The sequence below is a fragment of the Poecile atricapillus genome, chromosome 15, assembly GCF_030490865.1.
Source record: "Poecile atricapillus isolate bPoeAtr1 chromosome 15, bPoeAtr1.hap1, whole genome shotgun sequence".
Classification (NCBI taxonomy): domain Eukaryota; kingdom Metazoa; phylum Chordata; class Aves; order Passeriformes; family Paridae; genus Poecile; species Poecile atricapillus.
This window is the reverse complement of record NC_081263.1, coordinates 15,896,101-15,921,506: the sequence shown is the minus strand read 5'-3', so window position 1 is coordinate 15,921,506 and position 25,406 is coordinate 15,896,101. Positions and strand designations below refer to the sequence as shown.

At 45.7% G+C, this 25,406-nt stretch overlaps 1 protein-coding gene and 1 long non-coding RNA gene across 5 annotated transcripts in view; one reads left to right on the top strand and one right to left on the bottom strand.

Annotated features, from left to right (window-relative positions):
• Nucleotides 1–15,283, bottom strand: part of LOC131584877 (uncharacterized) — a 38,621-nt gene extending 23,338 nt beyond the window's left edge. The window contains exon 1 of the long non-coding RNA XR_009278821.1: nucleotides 15,144–15,283. This is a non-coding gene — a long non-coding RNA (uncharacterized LOC131584877). The remainder of the gene's footprint in view (nucleotides 1–15,143) is intronic.
• Nucleotides 15,284–15,385: 102 nt separating this feature from the next.
• Nucleotides 15,386–25,406, top strand: part of LOC131584876 (rho GTPase-activating protein 39-like) — a 59,468-nt gene continuing 49,447 nt past the window's right edge. For 2 of the 4 annotated variants that reach the window (XR_009278820.1, XM_058850426.1), the window contains exon 1: nucleotides 15,473–15,487. Coding sequence is in view for 1 of the 4 variants with exons in the window: in XM_058850423.1 (XP_058706406.1) it covers nucleotides 15,477–15,487 (11 nt within the window). In the remaining 3 variants the exon portion in view is untranslated. Of the gene's footprint in view, nucleotides 15,488–25,406 lie in introns of all 4 variants that reach the window. The other 2 variants (XM_058850423.1, XM_058850422.1) reach the window with 2 other exon arrangements.

Below are 25,406 nucleotides of genomic sequence, written 5' to 3'. Positions count from 1 at the left end.
TTGGGAGCACATCCAAGGATCTTTAGTGCCGTACCAAGGCCATTGTCCTCACATCTCCAGTTTGGGCCAGACCTCCACACAGTAATGGATCATTTTGATCTAGTCTAGGCCCTTGGTGGCATCTTGTGCATCCCAGTAATTCAGCACTTGCTCCAATGGGCTATCAGGGGGAATGGTTCTGGTGGCCTCTTCATTCCCCTTGGGACCTACTCCCTTACTTAAACACTGTCCCATTGCTCCTCCTGGCTCTAGGCCTTAACTTAAAACTTATGGTGCCTCTATCCAAACAAAACGATAACTGACAGGCAACACAACCTCTAAACAACTTTAAAACTGGTCCTTGCTTAAACTATACTTTATAAAGGTGCTGTGGACTGTGTGTCTAACTCTGAAACAGAGAGCCTGTAGAAATTACAGGCCGCATAGCTCCTCAGTCTTGCCTGAGAAAATAGTTTGGGAAAAACATGAGAAAGAATTAAAACAATCCTCAGGGACAGAAAACAGCCTTGCAGGTGTTGTTTTCTATCCCTTGTTTTCTTTGCAAGAGAAAGTCAGAGGGGTATTGTGCCCCACTGACCAATGATGGTAAGGTAGTAGTTTACTAACCAATAAGAGTTTACTTTCTGTACTTTGCACGTGTCAGTCTATAAAGCAGACCTGAAGTAATAAACTAGAGAAAATTCTCCTGTTCTGACTCCATGAGAGTCTGTGTCGTCTCTTCCCAGCCGTTCCTAATAGAGCGACAAGGTGCCCCCATTCAAACGAAAAGTTTCTAATGATGGGCAACTTAACTTTCAAATTTCAACAAAAAAAACGCTTTCACTCTAGGAACTCACTCTCTCTTTCACACTAGGGAATACAGCCAATCTTTTCACACAGGGATCTGCACCCTTCCCTACACTTGGCCAGCCTTCCACTCACACTTCAATCTCTTCAGATCCGAATTCTCTGGGGCTTGCAGTCTCCGCCCGCCCCTGGGGTTAGGTCCCAACAGGGCTTGCAGTTTCCGCTTGCCCCTCCCTACACCCCTATCATGTTCCCCTCGCACCTCGCCTCCCTGACCCCCTTGCCAGTGAAGACTATGAGCACTCCTGGGTCGATGTCAAGGGGACCCTAGCACTAGACACTCCTAGGACCTTCCCCCGTCCCTGTCTCAGTGCCGACCACAAGGTTTGGTCAGCAGGGCTCACCCTGGAACCCCCTGCCCCTCCGCTTCCTGACTATCCCACTTCCCCAGTGAGAATAGCTTCTGCACGAGGGCTGAGTGCAATGAGTGGTGGGAGAATTCCCCTTTGCCTCCTAGCCACTCCGCCCACCAGGGGATGGCTTCGGCGAAGGGATGCGTGAGTGTGTTACTCTAGCTGCCTTGCCTGCCCGTGCAGACTACCTGCCCCTATGCTCTCCAGCAACAGGCTGATGACCTCTCTTCCCAGGAACCCCCTGAGCCGAGACTGAGCCACGACAGCTAGAGCCTTTCAGCACATCCTGTGTCACAGACCCTGGGAAGCGAGGGCCCTTCGCTGACCGCCTGGTGCCGGTAGGGCCTGGGGACCCCCAATTCCAATTCCCCGGTCAGCTCCTCTTGGGTACCCAAGCTGGGGGGAGTGTGTTCACTCACACCTAACCTAGGCACCCCCACACACCACCCCATGAGTTATCTAGGTTGCCTGCGCATGACTCTCACTCGCCTAGGCCTTCCACACTCCTGGAGCAGCCTAGGCCGCTTAGCCCCTTTCAATAGGAAGGCCTACCGCTATGTGTGCCACTCATACTCTTAGGTACCCTCTGTACATTCAGAGGGGGGGCTTTTATCCCAAAGAGATGCCTCACTTGTTTCTCTGGGACCAGTTGGACCTCTTTTGCTTCCTGCCGTTCCCGGCTGGCCCCCTCATGGGAGTCCGGAACCGCAGTACTGGGCAGTCCCCACTTGCCCCGAGGGTCTGAGCTGCCTGCCCTCATCTCACTCACACACCCATTCACTCACCTCCTACACCCACCGCCAGCTTCTTACCATTCCCAGCACTCCTTCCCGTCGTCCTGGCCCAGGCTAATCTCTGGGTCCAGGGCTGGCCAGCTGATCCTGGAGGCCCCAGCTGGGTTAGCCATCCCGCATCTGTCCCTTGCTGGGGTCCTGTTCAGGCATGGCCATATCCCGGACGAGCCCCCAGCTGAAAAGAACAGGCAAGGAGACCTTCTTCTCCTCTTTATAAAGCTTTTATTGATCAGCCTGGGTGGGGGCCTGAGAAGGTCACACTCACCACCACTGCTCCCTGTGGACAACAAGAAGGAGGAGGTGCAAGCAGCTTTGCCCAAAGACACAGCTGGGGTCTCCAGCCTCACAGGAGCCCTATGGGAGACCTTTCTCATTTTGGCTCACTGAAAGTCCCAGGGGTGACTACAAGAGGGTCCTATCCTGTCATGGTGGCACAACCAAATGGCTTTGCAAGGTAGCTTGGTGTCCTGTCAGTCCCTCCGGTGTGGTCCGGTGAGTTGTCCGTACGATGGCTTGCTGGCTCTAGGGATCCACATGTGGTGGTCTTACTTCCTGTTGTGGCTCAGACTCCTGGGAGTTGGCATGGTTAGCATACCAGGTGGAGTCATTTGTTGCCATGTGGAAGTATAGGGGAGCACTGGGGGCGGGGCCCAACTGAAGGAGGAACAGGGTACAGCAACTTGGGACAGGGGTACAAGATTAAGTGGTTTCTATTAATTTACAAACAGTAACTGTCCAACAAGAAACATGGCTACCAATCTTTTAATTGTTCTTAACACTCCCACAAGATAAAAATGTGAAAATAAAATAAAAATGTGAGCTTCACAGCAACATACTCACGACACTGGTAGGCCAAAAGAAAAATGTCATGAGAGTTTTGCAAACACAACCAATCCTCGATGGCAAGGTTTGCTGGCCACTCCCTCAGAAAAGTCTCCCAGAAAAACTGTGGTTTTGCCTTGGGGAACTGGAACACCCAAATATGGCTTTCGTCCAGTGGCAGCAGCCACTGGAGACACTTTCAAGGAGCCCACAGAAGTGTCCCTGTTCCAGGCACCAATTGTAGCAGTGTTGTCAGACCTTTCTTCCAGGTTACTCATAGAAATGGGGATTCAATTAGTTTGTCAAGGGCTTTGAGAAAAAACATCAGACCATAGGATTAACTTTGAGGAGTTACAGGTTCTGCCTGCGGCTAAACAATAAATTTGGTTCTTGCCAAGTACCTACATTATTACACTGTGTGGCACAAACATCAGCCACAGCAAAGCCAGATGGGCCAAGCAGCACATGCAGCCCATTGGGAGAGTGAGCAGGGAGGTACAGGGAGGTGGCACAGCTCTGTCTCTACCACTCATGCTGCTGTTTGGGTGCACTGGCAGTAATAGCTCAGTCTTCTGTCATAAGCTCTGGCCACAGGCCTCTCAGCAATCATCCTCTGCTCTGGGCAGGTGTCCCCCAGCTCAAGGCTGCTGGTGATGAAACAGTTTCATGTTTTCCAGAGTATTATATCTCCTGTGGGGCAGAGAGCACTATTGCCCAGCTCAACCAGTAAATCCTTAGCAGACATATATTTGAGAGCAGCAGAGCTTATCAGAAACAGAGAAGTATGGGAGGCTGTGATACAGTAGAAGTCCTTTGGGAACCTGTAACTGATTTGGTGTCAGGGGCATAAGTATCTGTCGTGGTTTTAAACCAGTAATTAAAAAATTACTTATTTCTTGCTGTGAGATATGGATTAGAACAAGAGCAAAACAGGCTTAAAACTTAAAAAGGAATAAAGAAAGTTTATTAACAAACTACAAGAATAAGAACACCAGAATAAACTTCCAGAAAACCCTTTTATCCCCCACTACTTGACCATTCCTTTGTACACGTGTCAACATAGAGACAAAAAACTTTAGAACTTTGGTGGTTAAAAACAGTCCCAATTCCTGCTACAGTCTTTTCATCAGTCTTTGTAGAGAAACAGAAGTCTCCTTCTGCTAATCTATGGAGTTTCTCACAAGAAAACTATTTCTGTTATAGTTTCTATGGCTCTGATGTCAGCTGCCCGGAAATCTGTCATCAGTTCTTCTCCTCCCACTTCACATCACTCTGAGGTGTGTATGGGCCATGAGTCTAGGGATGTCATTTTAAGGATGAGTTATTCAAAAGCAAAAGTCCTCTTCATCTGTCTCTGTGAGCTTCCCTGGAAACAGTTTTCTCATTGCCTCAAGCGGCCTCAAGAATTCGCTTCACTCAGTTCCAGCAACTCACTGTATCACAATTACTCCACTTTTTGCTCAAAATCCAAACTTTGAACACTCCATTCCTCCCCATATACTCTGTCATGAATTAAAGGAGTCTTTTTAAACTACTATTGTCCATCTCCATAGCTTTAACAGAAAGGTATTTCAGCTTGTAAAGCATCTCCTTATTCTCTCTTTCCCATTTAAAACTTAACTCTTTTCCTCACTGTTTTTGGTAGTTTTATGATGTCTTCTTCATGTTGATTGTCTCTCTTTCTCCGTCTTTCTGGGAAAAAGGAGTAATCTGTATGTTTTACCCAGTAAAAGAATTAAAGTCTTAGAAAAACTGCAAGAGTTCATGGTGTCAAGTTTCAGTCCAGCAGCAGAAACTGAAAACTAAGCTAAGCTGGCCAGCTCCGTCTCCTTTCCTCTCCCCCCCCCCCACTTTGTCCTCTGCGGCCTTGTCCGGCCTGGACGGGGGGAGGAAGAGGAGGAGGCCAAGACAGAGCCTTGCTACCTTCTCAGAAGCCGGAAACAAAAGAGGACCAGAGTGCTCTGACTTTACATCTTAAGGAGGTGTTCACAGGTTGATTTCACTTTTTAATGGTCAAAACTGCTGTCAATTCTCAGAAATGACCGATAATTGGTCAGGAGGAAAGACTCCCATCAGCCACCAGCAGTTTCAACTTCCTTAGCTCCCAAAGCTATCTTAAAGGTAAAGCCACCCCATGACAGTATCTAATTTTGGGGAGTTTTCATCCCACAGAAATTTTGAAGTAAGGCAGGCAAACTCCTGCTGGGGACATTTTCCTGACATTTACTGCCAGCAGCTTCAGAATTTGGCTCATAGAAAGTTACCTGAGAGCATGTATCTCCCTTTCTGTGTCTTGTCTAGTTTTGGGACAAGGACTACCCTGGACAGCAGAGTCAATAAGGTTCACAAGGCACATCCTACCTCCACCTTCCTCCCCTGTTCTGGCCCATCCTAGTATGTGGCTAGTCTCCTCATTCTCATCCCAGTGCTTGCCAGATCATCCATCAGGATGAGACAAGTTACTAACTGTCAAAACACCACACATTTTTGTTCCATGCCAGCTTAATGAGCTGATGGGGTGTTGCTATATTTTATATATTAGTAAAGGCCTGTATGCACAAACCAGCCTTTGAACTAAGTCGTGATATTAAGGACTAAAGTCCTTGAAACCTTCATGCAGAAGAGAGAGTAAAGCAAAACAATATCCCTGTGTGTAAGAGAAAAAATGTAAACTGTGTGTGTTAGCCAATAGTAGCTTGCTCTGCCTGCAGACCCTGTAGAACCCTATAAAAGGTGTGCTAAAGATAGAAATAAACGGCATTCACAATTACTTCTGTGAAGACTGGTGAACAGCTCGGGGGTCTTTCAATATTTGGCGCTCCGACCAGAGACACCCCTGCGGGCAGAGGGGCTTTGGAGTCAGCGGAGTGGATCTGGGCATTAATTGTCGTGGGCTTGGATCGGCACCAGATAGGCAGCCTGAGCGCGGTGAGACGCGGAGCGGTAGGACGTGGAAAGTCAGGCTGCTGGGGGGGGCCCAGGCAGGCAAGGGTGTGGTAGAAGGATCGCAACCTTCCGCCTTGCAGGTTGCTGTCAGCATGGAGACAGAGTTTGCGGTGGCAGATAAACTGCTTCTCAGCATCCTCGTTAAACGAGGCGAAGCAGCCCAGGAAAAGGACCTGGATATGCTCATTATATGGGCTAATTGTCATGAGCATTTGCAGTGCTCACTGCTTTTTGCGGTGCAAGAACGGACTGATATATCGGCTCTGATATGGGAAACGGCAATTACAGAAAAGAGCAAGGACACTGGGTCTCTCAGTCGAACTTTGCAAATTGTAATTAATATGCTGAGGCTGTGAGCTCTGTAATTCTACCTGCGTCACAGCGGCAGAAACAACGAACAGAATCTGTTCAGTTATGGCAGGATGTGATACATCCAGAAATATTTGCTTCATTTTTGGAGTCACTTTTAGCACTACAATCTTATTTAAGTTCCATCTTTACCACCCTGGAAGAAAAGAAGCCGGATTTGGACTGGTTTCCACCCGAACCAGGGGGACATGGGGCAGCGAGGTGGGCGCAGAGAACAAAGGCACCCTGGGGGTAGAAGCAGCGCAAGAAAAGTTCCAAGGCCACTCTGAACAATTACAGAAATAACTGAGCAGAAACAGGTGGCTCAGACAGCTTCAAAGAGAGACAAACTAGTCAAAAAATCTCAAACTATATGGTATCTAGTTCAAAATTCATCCTTGTAATTAGAAGCTGATAAACTGCAATGATTGCCGTTGTTAGCACCTGGCCGTGAGAGACTTTTCGTGTAAAATTGCCTGCTTTTGCAAAATCGTGCCCTTTCTTCCTCTATTGGCGAACAACAAGAGAGATTGAGAGAAAAAACTGCATTTATTAAAGTTAACTTTGTGAGGCTTTTTTTTTATTTCTCTCCGTTTTTCCTCGCTGCGAGAGTATGTGGAGAATGTGAAGAAAGATAAGAGCAGAGCTGCAGCAGCGGCGGGGCGGGCGGTCGACCCCCCCGCTCCCTCTCTGGGGGGGGGCACTGGGATGGTGCCTGGTTTGTTGCAGGGTCATGATTTATTGGGTTTTTGGAGTGTTTTTGTATACCCTTTTGGAGTTAATTTTGTGTTTTAAGTAATTATGAGTTTATGCAATTGCAGTTTTTAGGATTTTACTACAGAAATTATTGTGGTTCTTTAAAAGCTAAGGAAAAAAAAAAAGGTGTTTAAGGTGAATATTAACAGAAGTTGCCTTGCAATAATTAGTTTTAGAACTCAAGGTTAAAATATGGTGTGATTTACAGCTTCTAGGAAAACCTTCCAATTAATGTTAGCTACAGAAGAGATTTGTAGTTTAAAAAATAATTAATTAAGAGAACTTTACTGTACAAGACAAAGTTAAGTTAAAGTATATATTATCTATTTGCTTGTTTTTTCCACAATTTTAATAAGGTAATTTTAATGGGAGTCCTTTTGTTATATAAAACACATATAACTGCATATATACCAATTTGGATTTTAGATTTTAGATTAAGAATTGGACTTAATGTTTTTGAAAAGTGCTATAAAAGCTGAATGGCAATCTGCCAAATCCCATGTTGTTGTGGTGGTTTTTCTCTAGAAAAACTGCACTTTAAAATCCTAACCAATTTAAGCATATACTAGGCAAATTTCTATTATGAATAAGTATTTTTAGTAACATTTGCAGTTATTGTGGGTTATTCTCAAAGCTAGATGACATAGAATTGTGATGTGTTTGCTACATCTTTATAATCTTCATAGTGAATCCATGTTATTGTTATGTTGTGTTTAAAAGGTATATATCAAACTTTTAGCTGCTTTTCTGTAGTAACAGAATAAGATTAAGTTATGTTTTCATTTAATATAGATTAAGTGCTAACAGAATTAAGGATAGTCAAGTTTTATAATGTTTAGGCTTGAATGCTTTTAAGTTAAGTTTTCTAACTTAGATATTCTTTTAAGGTTAAGTTTGTTATTTCCTTTTGTCATGTGTAATTATTGTTGGGTTTAGATATTGTTTAATTTAAATTGTTTTATGTTTTCTTGGAGACACTTGTTTAAACTGCGAAGTATAGTTGTTTTCCTAGAGAGAGGAGGACGGCCACAGCTGAGACAGCTGTGATGGAACACTGGTGAACACCTGCTTGTGGATAGAAGTAAATGCAGTCTGTGACACCCTTGACTTCATCGGGAGTTCTATTGGTTGTTGCAATCTCTGCAGTTTTTGTTTGTTATAGCTTTCTTATTTTTCAGTGTTTCCAGAATTTTAAGAAGATGTGCCATTGCTGAGGATCAGCTGCCATAGGAGAGGCTTCAGATTAAACCAACTGCTGCATGGTTTAATTAGTCTGGTACCCAAGGCTCCTGATCATTTGCTTTGTACAAATGCATTTTAACAGTTTGCTATGCTGTAAGCATCTCATAGCTGCTACTATTGAGAACCTTGTTTTAGAAATGAGTTAAGAGGCATCTTTCCAGTTTAAAGCCTAAGGCCCTGGCCAAGCCTTGACTTTACCTGGATAGAATGTTTGCCAACAGATCCAGATGTTTTCTGTCCCAAATCAGTATTTGAGTCACTTTTTGACTCAGCAATTTGACCCTATTAATATGACAGCTGGATCAATTTTGAAGTGGGCTTGGAGAATCATTTTCCGGAGGTGATGATCCAATCCTTCACTGATTTTTTTTTGTTTCTGTTTGTTTGCTAACTATGGGATGCTGGTGCAGTGTTTTAGTAATTAATAGCAGTTTTATATTATATATGTTATTAATAATGTTTAAGATTTAATTGATTTTTAACTGGTATAGGTTCTTATTAATTGTGTATATGGTTTTGTGTTGCTGTTAATGTTTATAACAGAAGTACATCTCATTTTTATTTTTTTTAAGAAAAACGGGGGAAATGGATGCCCCACAAGCATTTAATTAGTGTAATTCATTAACTTCAAGGAGAGAAGTGTCTGTGTTTTGTTGGCAGGTTCAGAAAGGTCACCTGTTCATCTGACCAGACTGTGTGCCTCTGAACACACGAGATCCAGTGAACAGAGATGTCATCACACAGCCTTGGTACTCCAGACATGGATCAGAAGTGGACCTGTCAGGACACAGTTGTGTCTGAACACTATATAGACAGTTGCCAACAGAGATTTTATGTTGTTATTATGATGTTGTGTCTCTACCAATTTTCAGGTATCTTTTGTTTTAAGATTTAAAAGGATTTGAAGAACAACTTGAACATCAAAGCCCTCAGTCACCGATCAGCTGCCAGCTGACATCACGAGAGCAGTGAATGTTCCAGGACTGAATCGTGCTGGAGAAATTCTGTAGAAGATCTAAGAAGTGTAGAGACTCCATTTAATTGTATATAAAGCAAATTGTAGTTGTGTGTTTACCCTTTTAGCAAATTGCTTTCACGCTTAGACTAGACATATACCAGAGCACCTGTGTTAAAAGTAGTTAGACAATAGTTTAAGTGTTTAGCTTGTGTAGTAATTGTTATGTTAGTATAAAGTATAAGCATTCCCCCTTCAAGAGGTAGTGTAAGCATCTTTGAAAGTTCATTTAACGATTGAAGTTCTAGCTGTGAGTTTGCAAATATGGTGTCATTTACATGGTAAAATGCTTATGGTAATTGTGTTGTGTATAGTCATGACCAACTGTCTGCTAACTAACATCCAAAAGCGACAGAACATATGGGTCACTCTGGCACATTGAACTGGCCAAAGGTCAATGTGTTTGAGCCTAGCCACCCCTGGAGATCCTTTCGCACCTGTCTCGTAGGAGTCCCTGAATGGGATCCTCCAGCATTTAAAGGTTTAATTAGTAATGAGACTCAACTGAATCGATTGGCAATGTTGCAAGAGTGCAGTCGCACTGTTGGCTTCACATTAAGACAACTTGAAGCCTGTTGGCAAGCAAAAATTACCAAAGTTCTCAATGCTACCATAGAGCCCTCAGAAGAATTAGATTTGTTAAATTCCACCAATACCTCAGGTGGATGGATAATGTTTGAACCCCCGGCAAAAAGTCATTCTAACAAAGTAATGCGGCACTGGGCTGCAGTCAACCCTATAGCTGATCTCATTACTACCACTGAAAGTAAAGCCTTTATTCGTGGTGCAATCTCACAGGACAATTACCAAAGCGATCACCTAGTTCCATATTCCTAATCTGTGGAGATAGAGCATGGAATTAGATTCCTGCTAATCCACATGGAAGACCCTGTTATCTTGGGAAACTCACTTTGTTCCACCCAAGCTTACATCAATTGTTGAATATAGCTAGCAAAATGAAGAACATCAAACAGTCAAAGCGAAACCTGAATGAATTAAGGCCTAGCAAGTCTAAAAAGGCTCGCTTGCTGGACTAGGAAAGAATTAAACTTAACATCCACAATGTTAAGTGAGCTTTCAGCTGATGTGAGTAGTGTGTATCATGCAGTACTATGAAATCAAGTTGCAATTGACTTTTTGCTCTTAGCACAAGGACATAGTTGTGAGGAGTTTGAAGGCATGTGCTGCTTGGATCTTGCTGATCATTCGGCTTCCATCCATAAGCAACTACAACAGCTACAGGATGGGTTACATGCCCTGAAAGAAGATAGTGACCCCACTGGAAGTTGGTTCGCCAGCTGAGGCATCACTGGATGGTTGAAATCTCTTGTGCTAGAAGGGGGACGGACTTTACTTATAGTGTTAATTGGGATGACAGTTTAAATTGTATGTTATCTTATCCAAAGCCTGGTTTGTGCAAAAAGAGAAAGGGGGAATTGTTGCTATATTTTATATATTAGTAAAGGCCTGTATGCACAAACCAGCCTTTGAACTAAGTCGTGATATTAAGGGCTAAAGTCCTTGAAACCTTCATGCAGAAGAGAGAGTAAAGCAAAACAATATCCCTGTGTGTAAGAGAAAAAATGTAAACTGTGTGTGTTAGCCAATAGTAGCTTGCTCTGCCTGCAGACCCTGTAGAACCCTATAAAAGGTGTGCTAAAGATAGAAATAAACGGCATTCACAATTACTTCTGTGAAGACTGGTGAACAGCTCGGGGGTCTTTCAATAATGGGGCTCACCCAAGCTCAGATGAACACCAGAACCAGGACTCAGAGCAACGAGAGAAGCATGTTGTATGGAGGGCCCTCAGCTCCGTTCAGCCATTTCACCCACTACACCCTTCTTTCCCATGCAAGGGCATGTTGATATTATATTTAATGCCCTTCCCCTCTTGGCAGCTCTCCTTTGCTGTGGGGAAATGTTACCTTGCTATATAATGCCATGGCTTTCTCAGCAGCCAGGGAGCCATGACAGCAGGGAAGATGGCAAAAACCTCTGCTGTATGTTTTTACTCACAATATGTTTTAGAGAGCAGGAGAGGAAACAAAGAGCATTTGCTGCTTGGTTGGGTTACAGCCAGCTGCTACATTGCCAAGCAGCAACGTGATAACGCTGCTACTTACTCTGCAAAGGAGCTAGAGATGGTAAGGCAGAAAAAATTAAGACAGGATGATTTTTAAAAAGCCCCATTGCAGAACACTTGGTTAGTTATATAAATTTACATCATGCCTGCTTTGAAAAAAAAACCCAAACAACAACACAACAACCTGCTGACTGGTGCTTAAAAACATGTATTTTTACAACTGGTCAAATATCTCCAACTCTTTTTCCAAAGGTTATTCAATATCATCTTCTTCACAAAACAGACAGGATTAATGAAGAATGAGGACGTTTTTTCATTTCTTCATACTTCCTAAGACCATTTGGCAGAACTCTCACAGCACACAATCCAAAGAACTTAAGCCAGCAATGCCTGCACCCAGGTCAGCCTGGCTCCTTTCATTCAAGAAGATCTTTGAGACACTGGATACAAGATGTCTATGCTGAAATACTGGAGAATTCACTACATATGTCTGCCCGGCTCAAACCTCTAGCTCCCTGATATGGAGATACAGACCTTGCCAAGCATTTTAGGCACCTACTCTCAGTATCACCGGTCTCTCAACAAAGGGTTGTCAGATCTGACTGGAGCTGTTACTCCCCTCCTTGCTGTACGTGGAGACAGTTACTGTGAGTCTGGTGCTGGGCTGGACTGGTTCCAAGCTGTGCAACCCAGTTTGTTAATAGAGGCAGAGCAAGGGCAGCGCCTGCTGGCCCAAACCTCAAGGGCAATGTGCTGGCTGCACTCACACCTGTAGTATATCTGCCCAGGGATTGCCACAACTCTCAGCCTGAGATATACGAGTGGGACAGCAGGACTGCAATACTAAGTCTTTCATAGGCTTTAGCATCTTTTAGCAGCTTTAGCATCACTGGTTCTTCCACACCCTTACATGAGGAAGACCTCTCATGCGAGGACCTCTACCTGCCATTTCCTGACATGGATTGTGTGCCCAAGTATGAGGACCAGATGAGGAGCTTTATGAAAAAGTGTACAACTCCAAATACTGTTACTTCCACTTGGGAGCAGTATCTGAGGAACAGTTTGAGCATGATCTCAGGCAGCTGCCTCATTTTGCAGTTCTGTAGAGACAGTTCTACAACATATACTTCAGCCAAGGACAGGCAGCAACAAGATGATTTGGCCTGGAAATACTGATCATACATCTCTTACCTCATCATACAGTGGTCTGGTGTTCACAATTCATGAAGGCTGTTTCTTCTTTTATTAGCAAAAGACCCAGGGCCCTCTGGGTCTGAATACTCTGAATACCAGTGTTCTCAGAGACACTGCAGTGTTCTTTCCATGCTCTCAAGTCACTTCACATTCACCTCTTGCTGCCACTTTTGGCATACTGATAACAGGCCCCCTGACTGGGCTTGCTCTCCCAAGTATGTGTCATAGTGACCCCACCTGTATCTCTGGAGGAGAACTGCTTTGTGTTATTGCACCTGGTACCACTAACAGAAGTTTTCCTCAGCCCCTGACTGTCTGAGTTGTGAAAATCTCTAAAAAAGTTACCACAAAAGAAGCTTTTCCTTTGGCTGCTTCATTTTCCCCCTCTGGGATTATCCCTCCCTGAGTCAGTAGTGTGCCATTGGCACCTTCGTGCAAGGCACAGCCTCAGAGCTGTTGTGCCGGATAATTGAACCTCCTATCACACAGGTTTCCTCCTCCAGCAGTGGAGATCTCTGCTCCCCAGAGTGTCCCTGATGTCAGCAGGTGTGTGACCCTCCTCTAGTGGGGAGGTTCTGCCTTCAATGTGGCTCCCTTGTTCTGCATTTTGATGCCCTCTTGCTGTGTGACCTTGTGCAGGTCAGCACAGAGTGCCAGCTCATGAGTTGGACTGACCTGAGATGATGTCATGTCAGTGTGTCCTTTGTATCGTTGAGAGTTTGCCCATTTTGGCCTGAAGAGAGACGGGATCTCTTAGTGCAGAATAACAGCCCAAGAGTTTGAGCTGTGGCAGCCAAGTGATGATGTTTAGGGTCTTCAGCAAGACTGCCAGAGATGTAGGTGGAAAACAGCCTACACATTATGATCAAACCCTGAAATATGCAAAATAAAATGAGAACATTGCAAAAAAAAAAAAAAAAAAAAGAATCTTTTGTCTGGTTCCTCCTGCAGCCAACTTCCCACTTACTGTGTCAAGTCACTCATTTTGGGGTGCCCCAAAGCTGGGGCTTCTGAAACATCTCCTGTCCCCAGTATCTGTATTCAGCATGTCCAAAGGACCTTACTAGCATAGAAATGATAAAGCTGTTAAAATTCTTACACAGTAAATCTATGTCTACAGGAGCTCTTGAACAGAAACTGTCAGGCTGCTATAAGCATTTCCCAGGTACTACTATTTCCCTGAGGACAGGTATAGCCTGTATTGGCAAAGGTAAGCAATAACTGCACCTGCATAAGGAGGGATGTCGAACTAATAATGGTAGAGCTACACCAGCAAATACTTGTTTTCGATGCAGACCTGGTTCAACTCCTCCCTTCCTTCCCTGCTAGCCTGAGCCTCAGACCCTGAGCTTTGCAGTTCCACAGAATTCAACCTCTCCTGCCTGCTTTCCCACAGCACCTCAAGCACCTCCAGCACCCTCACAGCCCCTGTGCGGGCCCCACTTGCCACTAGCCCCCTGCTGCAGGGACACAGTCTCCACCCCTCCTCCCCGCTCTCCTCGACTAAGCACAGAGAAGCTGTGTAACCAACCCATAAGAACAGTGGCCATGAGCTCACTGTCTCTCTACTTGCTATTTAAAAATGCAGTGGGACTTTCATAGGAATGTCTTCAGATTAAGTTACCCTCAAGTTCTTAATAGTGCCAAAATGCCATTTGAAAATGAGCATAGTGTTGCTCTGGGTGGGACCCTGATCATTGGCTTGCATGGGGTCATTAATGAGCTGAGCTGACTAATTTCTTACTGTAGCAGACATTTGCTCCCTGGTGTGACATGGGCACCAAACCACTCTGTTAGTTGCAAAATCCACCAAGTATCTGTCAAGTCTTGTGTCCCAGTTATAGGGTCTGAGGCATCTGGGCACCTCAACCACCAGGATTTGCCTCCACATGGGATTGTTCCTATTCTGGAATAACATGACCCCATAAAGACTGGAGCTACTACTACTTGGGAGCAATACCACATTGCAGCAATTATTGAGACAGGAGGAGCTCTTCTGTGCTACCATGCCAAATGACATACGCTAAAACAGTGGCTGACAGAAGGTGATCTAGCAGGGCTGACCTTTAGTTCATGGCTTGTTTATTCAGACTACTCATGCTGGCCGAGAAGCAGGGCTCTACTTGTTCTTGACATCTCTGAACCCATGTTGTTTGTATGCTGCTGGTGGATCTGTGCATCTACTGGAGACACACCTGATGTTCCTGCATAGCTTTGACCAGTCTACCATGTGCTCACAACAGAGAAGAAAAAGAAAGTCCACCAAATCTGCCCAGCAAAGTTGCTGAGGCAAAAATGAGAACACATCTGGGCAAACCCAGAGTATGGTAGCTTTACAGCTCAGGCTGACCCAAATGACCCAAAAGGTCAGCTCAGGCTGACCCTCCCACCTAGAAGCAGGGACAGCTCAGCATCCAGCATTGGCAAAGGAACTTTCCTCTGTCAATGCTGCAGGCTGGTTCAAGTCCCCCCTGCCACTTTCCATCCATGCTCTTGGAGGATATCGGGAGTACCAGAGGGCAGAGCAGAACCAATACAGACCTATATGCCCAGGGCAACGGGAGGCAGCGTCGGGAGAACACAGTTCACCGGGCACCTGTGATCCAGCGGCGCGCACAGGCCGCACCTGGGTGCCGCAACAACAGCGCTGCGAAAGGGTCCCCAAGGTAAGGGCGGGATGTGACCTGCCTGAGAACGGTTTCCCCCACAAAACGGGTCACGACCGCTGACTTTTGCCACTGACCTGTAGCTCAAATAAGGCTTCAGCGGCTCCAAAACTGATGTCCCAGTTCCGCTTCCACTCTCCTTCTTTCCAACCCTCGGGCCGGAGCTCCGCGACAGCAGAGTTCGGCGGACTCAGTCGGATTCCGGAACGACTGCGCCCGCCGCCAGGGGTTGCCCTCGACCCGCGGCTCCGCCACTACTGCCAGCCTCTCCCGGCCCGGCCGGTCCCGGCACAGCAGCTCCCGGCAGAGGGACCCGGGGAGCGGCCGGGGGTCTCGGATCGGGACGCACCGCCCCCGGGCGGGGCCGGGATCGGGTTTCACATCCTGCCCCGCTCGCGGGCAGAGCGGCCATGGCGGAGAGGTGAGTGTAGTCGCCACGCACCTGTTGAGTGGCGAGAGAGGCGTTGCCGCTCCCTGGGGCAGTGGGCTGGGGCCGGGAGCCACCTCCAGCTCGGGTGGACGCGGGGCCGGGCAAGTCGACGCAGCAGGTGAAATGCAGCTGTGCCGAGCCGAGCGGCCAGACTCGTGCGGGGCGGTAGTCCCGGGCCGCCTCCCGCCGCATCGGGCTCTCTGTGGGGGGAACTCCCTCTCGCACCGTTCTAGCTCCCGCCGGGACTGGCGCCTGGGTCCGGGACTCTGCTCTTTACAGCCTCCGAGCTAGGCGGGTGGTCGTGAGCTCGGCTGAGCGGAGCCGGCCCGGCCCGGCCCTGACTCGAAGTCCTCCCTCCTGCCTGGCCCTGGCGCCTCCCGGAGGCTGCAGCCAGACGGACTCTGTGGGGTGCCTTCGCACCTCTGAAGACGGGCGGCTCATCGGGAGCACACCATGGTTTTGTGTCTGTTCCAGCCCGGGCTCGTTGGCACTGGACTGGGTGCTCCCGTAACTTGCTCCCTTTCGCTTAAAAAATAAGCGCTTTTGCAGAATGATAATGAATATACTGTCGGATGTGGCTGTTGCACTGTGACCAGGAGAGAGTTCTGTCCTTTCCTGGAAGTGGGTAGGGAGCTAGGATCGCCTCTTGATAGTGAAAATGGAGAGCCAGGTAGCCAGGCCAGTTTCCCAGGCTGCATCCGGCTTCCGACAAACGCAGGCGGATTTTAGGGCTCCAGTGAATAACCCTGTTGAAGGAGAATTCCTCCTGGTCTCCGCGTCTGGGATCGTTGGCCAGAAATAGTTAAAACTAAGTTTGGTTCTGCCAGGAGGAAAGTGCAGAGCCTGGCGGAGGCACCGTCCTTGCTGTTGCTGATGACAGTTGTTGTTGGGCTGATTTTCCAGTGTTTTTTTCATCCTAGGTTAAAAACTTGACTGATTTAAAATTCCTGCAGTGCAGCTCTCTCCAGGGGTAGCAGATTTCAGCTGGCTTTTCACATTCTCGTTGACTGGGGGAGAGCTGCACCGGCATTTTGCTCAGTGCCTCATTGACAATGCAAGGTGTTTGGAATAATTTTTTATTTCTCTTGCATTTGAGGTTGTTTTATTTCTTTTTCCTTCTGCATCTCTTGCAGCAGACCAGGGTTTGAGTTGTTCTGCAAGGAGCATCTTGGGAAGGGATAGTAAATCCTCTTGAGGATGGCCCTAGAATATCAGAATTCAGCCAGAACACAATGATGAGTGCAGCAGCATTCTCTCATTTTCCCAGCAGCAGCAACGCACAGCAGCTGCTTTTGCCTCCCTCCTTGTGACAGCCAAAGGTGCTTGGAGATTGAGGTTGTAGGTTCCTCATTTTGGAGTAAACTCAAAAACCTGACAAGGTCTTGCAGATTTGAGGCTATCGTTCCACTAGCTGGTGCAGAGTACAGTGTGTCTTGTGCTGGACTTCACTGTGTTTTACTTCTGCATCCCTCACTGATTGTCTCTAGTGCTTTTGAGTTTGGTTTTTGCTGGATTGATGAGATAACTCTTTCTGTCAGTTAGATGGAGGCTATGTGGAGGATACTGAGATCACAGCAGATTATAGGAATATAGAAGGATTTAGAAGCCAGGATTTTGGTTTGATTGTTCACGTGCCTTCTATGTTCACAGCAGGTTTGCCTAGCTGAAACAGATGTCTTGGCCTTAGCTGGGAGAACATAAGCCGCAGTGAGATCCCAGTCCACAAGTCTGGTACATTTTGTAACAGAGAATTTTGTGGTCATCCTTGTGATGCAAAAGTCTGCTTTCAGCCTGACCCTGACTGGATTTGCAGCAGAAATCCTTATGAGAGACATGCATGTGTAATATGCCATGCAGAACAGGGCTCACCAAGTGCTGCCCTGCTTTAGGAACACAAAAAAATGCCTCCCCTTCAACCGATGTACTTGATTTCTAGAAAAATGTAATGTGCCATGGTGCGAAGATGAAAGGAGAGCCTGGGATTCTTGTAGTGAGCTGTCTGTGGGGTAAGAAAATCTTGTGGATTTCATGGTATTGCTGGTCTGAGCTTTGAGGCATTTTTAAAATCCATTTTGCCATTCTTTTTAGCCTGCCGTCACAGGATTGGGGTAACTGCCTGATAGCAACCAGGTAAAGTTTTGTAAACCAGGGAAAAAGGTTTTTTTTCACCTTAGAGGCATGGAGGAAGAATTATTAGCATTGTTGAGGGACTGTGGGAAGAGCTTTAGATACACAGAATCAGCTTTAATGGGATTATTTCTGTAATTAAAGGTAACAAAGCGTGAACAACTGCAGGACTTTTTTGGCCCATGGGTTGTTTTTTTCTGTTGGCAATGCTGTTTAATAAATGTTCATATTCATTAACTTTTTTTAATTCACATATGTCATATCTATATTTCCTGATGGGTAAATGCTTTAGTAACGATACTACTAGGTTGCCACTTTACTTATGGAGAAGAAAGCTTTTCAGTTTGGACCTTCTGTTTTAGCAGCATGTTTTTGGCTGTTTAATTTAGAAAAAAACATTAATTTAGGAATGAGTGAAAACTTTGACTCTTCATCAGCCAGCCCTGGCTCTGTGTGTCTGAACTCAGCCCTAGCTTTGCAGCACAGGGGTCTGCTGGTTTTGGCAGGACGTCCAAGCCCCTCACTCTTGTGCAATGTAGAGCTCTCCACATCCTCTGAGAACTGGGTCCATGTGTCCTGTTCTGGTTTACCCTCTTCTTAGCTGGCTTAAATAAGGCCATGAATAAACATCCTCTCAGTACCTAACTTTGATTGCAGGACAAGCCCATGCCCCCCAGCACGTCATCCCACTCTTCTCATGAGCCTTTTCCTGGGTGGGCTGGATTGTGGAAGTTCACTTGGCAGTAAATGAACTGGGATAGCAAAGGTCTCTGTTAGCTCTGTAAAATCAGTGGAAATAAGTGCAGGTGGGAGAGGTTATCATCAAGCCTGACCTCTGCCATAAGCTTGCTCCTGTTTTCACCACTCCTCTAAACATGCTGCTGAGCTGGTAAGCTTACCAGGGCAGTTTGCTTGGAATAAAATCGTTTAGAGGTGACTGGCTTTAAGTGAAGCCAGGAGTTTGTTTTCCTCCAGTAGCTCTTCTGGCAGAAGACAGGCTGTAGAGGACAAGGTGTTGTCCTGTCTACCGTCACTGTCAAAACCTTTTTAAGCTGCTTCCATCAGAAGACCCAGGGTGGCCTGGAGCTAGCTCCTAAGGGGCAGTCAAGCCTTCCAGTGCTTGACTGTGCAGATAAAGCCTGGTCTTTGGGAAATGCCTTCATACACATCAGTATTTTCTGATGGAAACTAATCAGAAGTTCAAAGGAAAGGAATGTTTCCTCCCCCCTGTAATGTCCTTTTCCAGTGTTTCCGTTCCTGCTGTACTCCCCAGATGGCTTTCTCAGTGGGTGATGCAGTTAGGAGGAGATGCTTGCAAGCTTTCAGCAAATAGATAGGTCAGAAATTAAAATGTTCCATTTAGGCCCTGTCAGTCCTTCCCAAGTGGAGTGCCTTGTTGTGATGTGCATACGCTTGTGTTTCTATAAAAAAATCCCCCAGGCAGATTCAAATAGTTCAGGAAGTGTCTCTTATTTGTAATAAAAAGCAATTCTGGAACAGGCACTGGGATTTGGTTTTAACTGGATTCATAAAAAGTTTCCGTGTTCTGCTGTCATTACTTACATATTTGATGTTAATTCCTGCTTTTGCCAAGGAAGGCCATTCATGTATAGGAAAGACAGCTTTGATGAACAGATAATTTCTTGTGCTTTTTAGTAGCTCAATCATGAGTATCCATTGAAGCAAGCTGTCTGTTTGATGGGTTTTATGCTTTCCATGAGGAAGAGTAATCTGCTTTGGACAGTTTCTTAAAGCAGTCAGTTCTTGGAGTGGCAGGAAGGTATTAACTAAAGCAGCAGCTGTGAGGTCCATCTGGCTCATACATCTGGAAAAGACACTGTAGGTCAAGAGAAAATTCTTTTGCACTTGGTCGACGTCTCATGGGATAATGGAAATACCATTATTTGGCATATATTCTCTCCTCCTAATTACTGTTCCAAGAGTTTGAGGTTACTGTTGTAAAGATTAAGTGTTCTATGTTTCCAGTTAAGTGTAGCCCAGTAAATTCCAATGTAGCTGGTGTCAACTATCTTCTAGCTGCTCTCCCAAGACGTTTTCTTTGTGCGTTGTCAACTGCTGTTTGTTATGCAACTCACACAGCCAAGAGATATTTGGAAAACTTAAAATGAGGATGCTGGAGATCCAGATTGTTTGCTTGCAGCAAAGCATGGGAGAGGGAAAGGACTCTGTGATTCCCAGGCAAGTGTTGGCATGGCAAGGAGGCGTGGCCTGCCCCTGTTACGTGTTTCAGGCAAAAAGGAGGGATTTGAGTTGGACAATATCAGCTTTAGAAAATTCTTCCTGAAAAAAACACACTGGAAGACCAAAGTGCTAGAGATGGTGAGTGTATATTTTTTCAGGCTCTCTTGTCTCTTCGTACTTTATGTCTTGTAGAAAATTCCATCAAGGACTCTATGCTGCAGAGTGCTAGAACTTCTGAAACAAAGAGGTTGTAATAAAATTATTTTCTGACATCTTCATCAACCATCAGAGGCAAATATAAGTCTGGTTCTACAAGGAGGGTGTATTTTCTTACCCATCTTGTATTCTGCTTGTGCCCAGCTCCCTGAGCCAAGCTCTTGCTGCACTTTGCCTTCCTCTGTGGCAAGTGCTCAGACATGGCATGAAGTGAAGAGGAACAGGGAGCACCCTGTGCTCCCCAGACTTGCTGTGTGTTCTTATCTCTACTTGAAGCAGAACAGTCCTTGGTGTCTCTAAACCAACCTTTTTCTTAGGTGCAGTTTATGATCTACCAAAACCAAGCAAGCCAAACAGGAAGGGTCCCCCACAAACCTGTGCTAGGTTCACTTGTGTGTGTAACTTTACAGCTGTGGGACACTGCCATAAGGCAATTTGCTTTGATAGATGGGGCTGTTTCCTACCTGGGTAAACAAGGTTGCTGCTTTTTGCTGGGAAGTCTATTACAGAGACAGAAAAGACTCAATGTAATGGGATTTTGTGTCATCATGAACTTGTGGCCCAGGGCCAGGTGCACTGTAGCAAGGATAACCTCTTTGTTCTGTAGGTCTCTTTTTTCTTGTTTTTGCTTGTGTCCTTTGTCTGGGAAAAAATAAACAAAGAGGCTTACTGTCTCCATTACTAGTGATACCAAGAAAATCCCTGCACAATGCTACCTGATGATGTGAGACTGAGCTCAGCAAATCCACTTTAACTACATGTAATTCAGCTGTCTTGGGTTTTTCTGACTCGCAGGCAGTGCAATGTGTTGTGTACAAGCAGGCAGGGCTCAGGTTAGAAGGATGAATCGGTGTAAAATACTTTCTGTCAAAAAGGAAAGCCAGAGAAATGTACAGGAGATTTTATAGCTGAATACTTAAATACAGGCCCAGGGAATGCAGTGGATGAGCAGTTTTGTCTGGAAAGGTTCCTCTACACTGCTGGAGTGGCTGACTCATATATTGTTGGAACCCCAACCTGCTCACCGGTTCTGGCCACCTCACCTACTCCAGCACCTGCTTCTCACACCCCAGCTAATCTGCTGGCACAGTTGTGCCCTGCCACATAGTCTTATCTACTCTGGGCTTGTCCCCTGTATGCTATTGGTGTCATGTGGAAAATACCAAGTGCAGGGTTGTTTCCAGACATGGAGGAAACTACAAGTGGTCACATTGTAATCTCGGCACTGAGGTGTATTTAAACACATGTAGGTGTTTAAATAGTACTTTAGATTCAGCTGTTAGTTTCAGCATGGTCAGTTTGCTGTGAAATGATAAATGCCATATTTGGTCCTCTTCTGGTCCTGCACCCATTTTTTCCTTGTGTACATTGTGCTTCTTTGATAGTCCTTTGATATCTACAGCTATCTAGCTGTGTATCAACCACATTGTTTAGCTCTTTTTGGCTCCCTAGATCCAGTAGTTATGTTTGGGACTTTTTTATTGGACCTTCCAAGTATTGCTCTAAGCTAGGGTGAGAGGAGAGGCTCCAAGTGTTCTATGAGTTCTTGATCATCACCAATCAACATGAAGTGAAGCAAAGAGAGATGGTAAAATGGCTGTGAGTTGAGGTGCAGAACCTGGAGTGTAGCTGGCATGAGAAGCGTTTCATGCAGGCTTGAGGACAGATGCTTAGTGCATTGTAATGTGGAGGTATATTATCTTAGCAATTTATACCCTTGTATACAATACAATGTATAGTCTGGCTGGGATGTGACTGAGTTATATTTAATCAGCCCAGTAAAAAGAGTGTGAAGGAAGTAGCATTGGGGCTTAGAGGGCTTAGAGCACCAACTTTCTGCTTGGGTTGGTGCTGCCATTGGGCTTTCATCTGCGATCGTGAGTTAGAGAACAAATGGCCAGAGAATTGAAGATTTGGCTTGGAAACTACTTAGGGAGCTTGCCCCTGAAGTAATCTACTCTAATTTTCATTAAATTAGTTTTTAAATCTCTGAAAATAATGGTGAAAAGCAGATATGCTCCTTTTTATACAAAGGGTATAAAAAAAAAGAATCTGCTGAGGAAATGCCTGGCGGTGGTATGAGAATCCAGCCAAAGCTCACTGAAGCTGTAATTTGAAATTGGTCTAAAATACAGGTGTAAGACTCAGGAGACTTCCAGAGAAGAAGTCTGTTTTGGGATGGCAGTAAGCAAAAAAAATAAGAATCACAGTGATGGTCTGGAGGTGAAGCTGTATGGGGACTGACAGTGGTCAAATAAGAGATTTTTAGGCTTCAGGCACTAGCTTGAGCCTGTGGAAAAGTCGAGTACACAACTTTCTCACTCTGGCCTGGGAAATCATAAGAAGGAATCCAAGGAGTCCTTAGAGAAGGAAAACAACCTCTGCAGGTGTTTGTCACCTTGTTGTTTTCTTGCAAGAAGTGGTCAAGGGATGGTGTTCCTAACTGTCCAATAATGGTGATGTGTTGGTTTCATGACCAATGAGAGTTTACCTTTTCAGACCTGCTCGGAATTTTGAATTGTCTATAAAAGAAGATCTGGAAGAATAAAAGGTGCTCTCTTTTGCAACTAAGGTTAGAGTGTCTGTGTTGTCACTTTGCCATTCAGAATACAGTACAACGAAGCTGGGCACTGCCGCTTTCTTTTTTTTTTTTTTTCTTCCCGCTTGCCCCAGCCGCTCTCCCAGCCGCTCTCCCAGCCGCTCTCCCAGCCGCTCTCCCAGCCGCTCTCCCAGCCCCTCTCCCAGCCCCTCTCCCAGCCCCTCTCCCAGCCCCTCTCCCAGCCCCTCTCCCAGCCCCTCTCCCAGCCCCTCTCCCAGCCCCTCTCCCAGCCCCTCTCCCAGCCCCTCTCCCAGCCCCTCTCCCTGCCCCTCTCCTTGTTCTTTCTTTTTTTGATTCTGGGTCACCAGACTAGTTGAGTTCACTAAAGCAAAAGAAAACCATCTGCTGTTAGTTACCAGGCTGAGTTATCTCCGTGAGGGATTTGAGGAGCTCTGCTGTCCTCATGTGATGAGTGCTGGGCGTGGGGAAAGAGTGAGAGAGGGTTGTGGAGGACACATCACTGAATCATCCACTCCAATTTTAGTGTGCCATTGTGCCATGATGTTATCATCCTGGTCTGTTGAGCCAGCTTTGAATGTAATGCTGTTGAAGTGACTTTGGCCTTGAATTCTAAACCCTGCTACAGCGGGGAGGCTGGCAGATCAGTCTTTGGGTTGATTTTGTTCTTGAAACAGCGAAGATGGTGTGAGTTTGGCAGTGAGGGGCATGTCAGTGATTTCAACCTCTCTGGCTCCCCATATCTCTTCCCTAGGAAGGTGGCCTCTTGATGTCCAATGGCACCTCCCCATCAGCCATCCAGTGCTCTAACAGCTGAGCACTTGTATGTTTAAACTTTATTTGGTCTTGGAGGAATGAAATCACTCACTATTTTCTCTTTAGATAAGCAAAGCTGCTGCTGAGCTGTGAGAGCTGTCTGTGCGTGGGGAAAAGCTTTTTGGTAACCCAGTGTTCAGTGAAGTTGTACTTGCTGCAGGGCTACAGGGAAGTTTCACCTTGGGCTGCTTTGTCCACCCTGCTTTCCCTGGAGCACGAAGAAAATACTTCAAATGGGAAAGAGTGAACAGCATGGTGATCACCAAATCGTTTAGTGAAACTACACAGAGTTCAGCTCAAAATGCAAAAATGAACATCTTCCAGTAGTTGTGCCCATGCCTGCCTGGCCTGGATGACTTGGGTGTTGAGCTGAGCTTGAAAGGTGGCAATTTTGAGCTGCTGTGGAGTCTCACTGGGGAGGAGCAAAATTTTCTGTTTTAGAGTGTCTCCTGATAAAATGTCCATCTTGTATTGTGGATGAGAAATAAAATAGCCACTGCATCTGGCCCAGGTGGCTGTATTACCCTGGTCTTGCCAGGGCGTGTGGCACCAACTCCAACTCCAGGAATGGCATGTGGTGGGTCCTTGGTGCAAGCAGAGGAGAGCACGCAGTTAATTCCTATTACCTTGCTCAAGCCTCTGCTGTTCGCAATGGTGGCCATTTCTTCAAGCAAGAGCATGTGGGTGGTCAGAAAACACACAAATTTTTAATGGAACTGCCAGCAGTGCAGCTTTCTTGCCCTTCAAATTCCAGCTGCACCAGGCTTAAACCCAGAGGTTTTATGGACTGCAGATATTTGAGGAACTTTACATGAATTAACAGTATTCCCCAGAAATTACCATTTTGGGTCTGTTTCTTATGGTAGGAACTTGTACTGCTTTGCTTATAGGTCAATAGCTGTAAACCCTCCTGAATGGTGTGTCTGTTTGCCCTGGGAAAGGCAAATGTGAACGGTAGCATGAAGAGCTTTAACAGTGAGATGTGTCTGTGATAGAGCTTGGACTGCTCTGTTGGTCCTCTGGGAAGGGCAGCCTCTCCTTAGGACAGGAGGTATGTGAACCCATGGAAAGAAAGCAATGTCAAGGTGGCTGACTGTGAAAACTAGGTGCTGCTACAGGGGGCATTCAGCCAGCCCCTTCTTGGGTGCAGCTCTGTCATAGCAGAGCTCTCTGTGCTGATCAAGATGCAGGACAGTATCGAGCTTCATCTTTCAACTTCACACCTGCTAAGCTGTGAGAGAAGATGAGAAAAGGAATGAACAGCTGGGAGATTAAATCCTCATTTTTACTGTCCTTCAGGCAAGAATTGATCCATGATGCTTTTATATTTTAGATTAAAACCCGTTGCTGACTAAGCTTGTTTTGCAGTTTGTTAGCCATTGGGCCCAGCCTCTTGTCTCTTGCATGTCTCATGCCAAGGTCCTGCTGGCCTCAACTTTGGCTACAGCTCTGAGCTCAGTAGTGCTGAAAATAATCAAGGGAGAGGGTCCAAGCTGTGGCAGTTCCTTGGAAGGCAAATACTGTTGCAGGGCGCTGCTCTCCTGGAATCTTTGCTGCCCTTTGATATCATCCTGTATTTCTCCCAGGAAGGAGAAACCTTGACCCCTCTACCTCTCACCTGGTAGGTGCCTCAGGGGATGCTTATGTTTCCAGCTGGAAAAACATCTAGTTTTGGGCATCTGGAAACTGAATATGCAGTTACATATGAAAACTCAGTGCATATGTGCTAAATTTGCCAAATATGATGAGCTTTCAAATGCATCAGAAGCCTTTTAGAAACTGGCAGCAGAAGAGATCAAAGTGTGGGAGGCACATAAGATAAAGCTATCACAAAAAAATCTAAACCATTTTTGGCCATCTTTACTCCTGTGAAGGAGCTTTGCAAACTACAAGCTTGCTAAAGAAGAACTGTCTGAGAAGTTTCTTGCATTGAACATCAGTAGAAGTAGTTTTAGAGCAAATAGAGGAACCAATAAGAAATTAAGGAGCAGA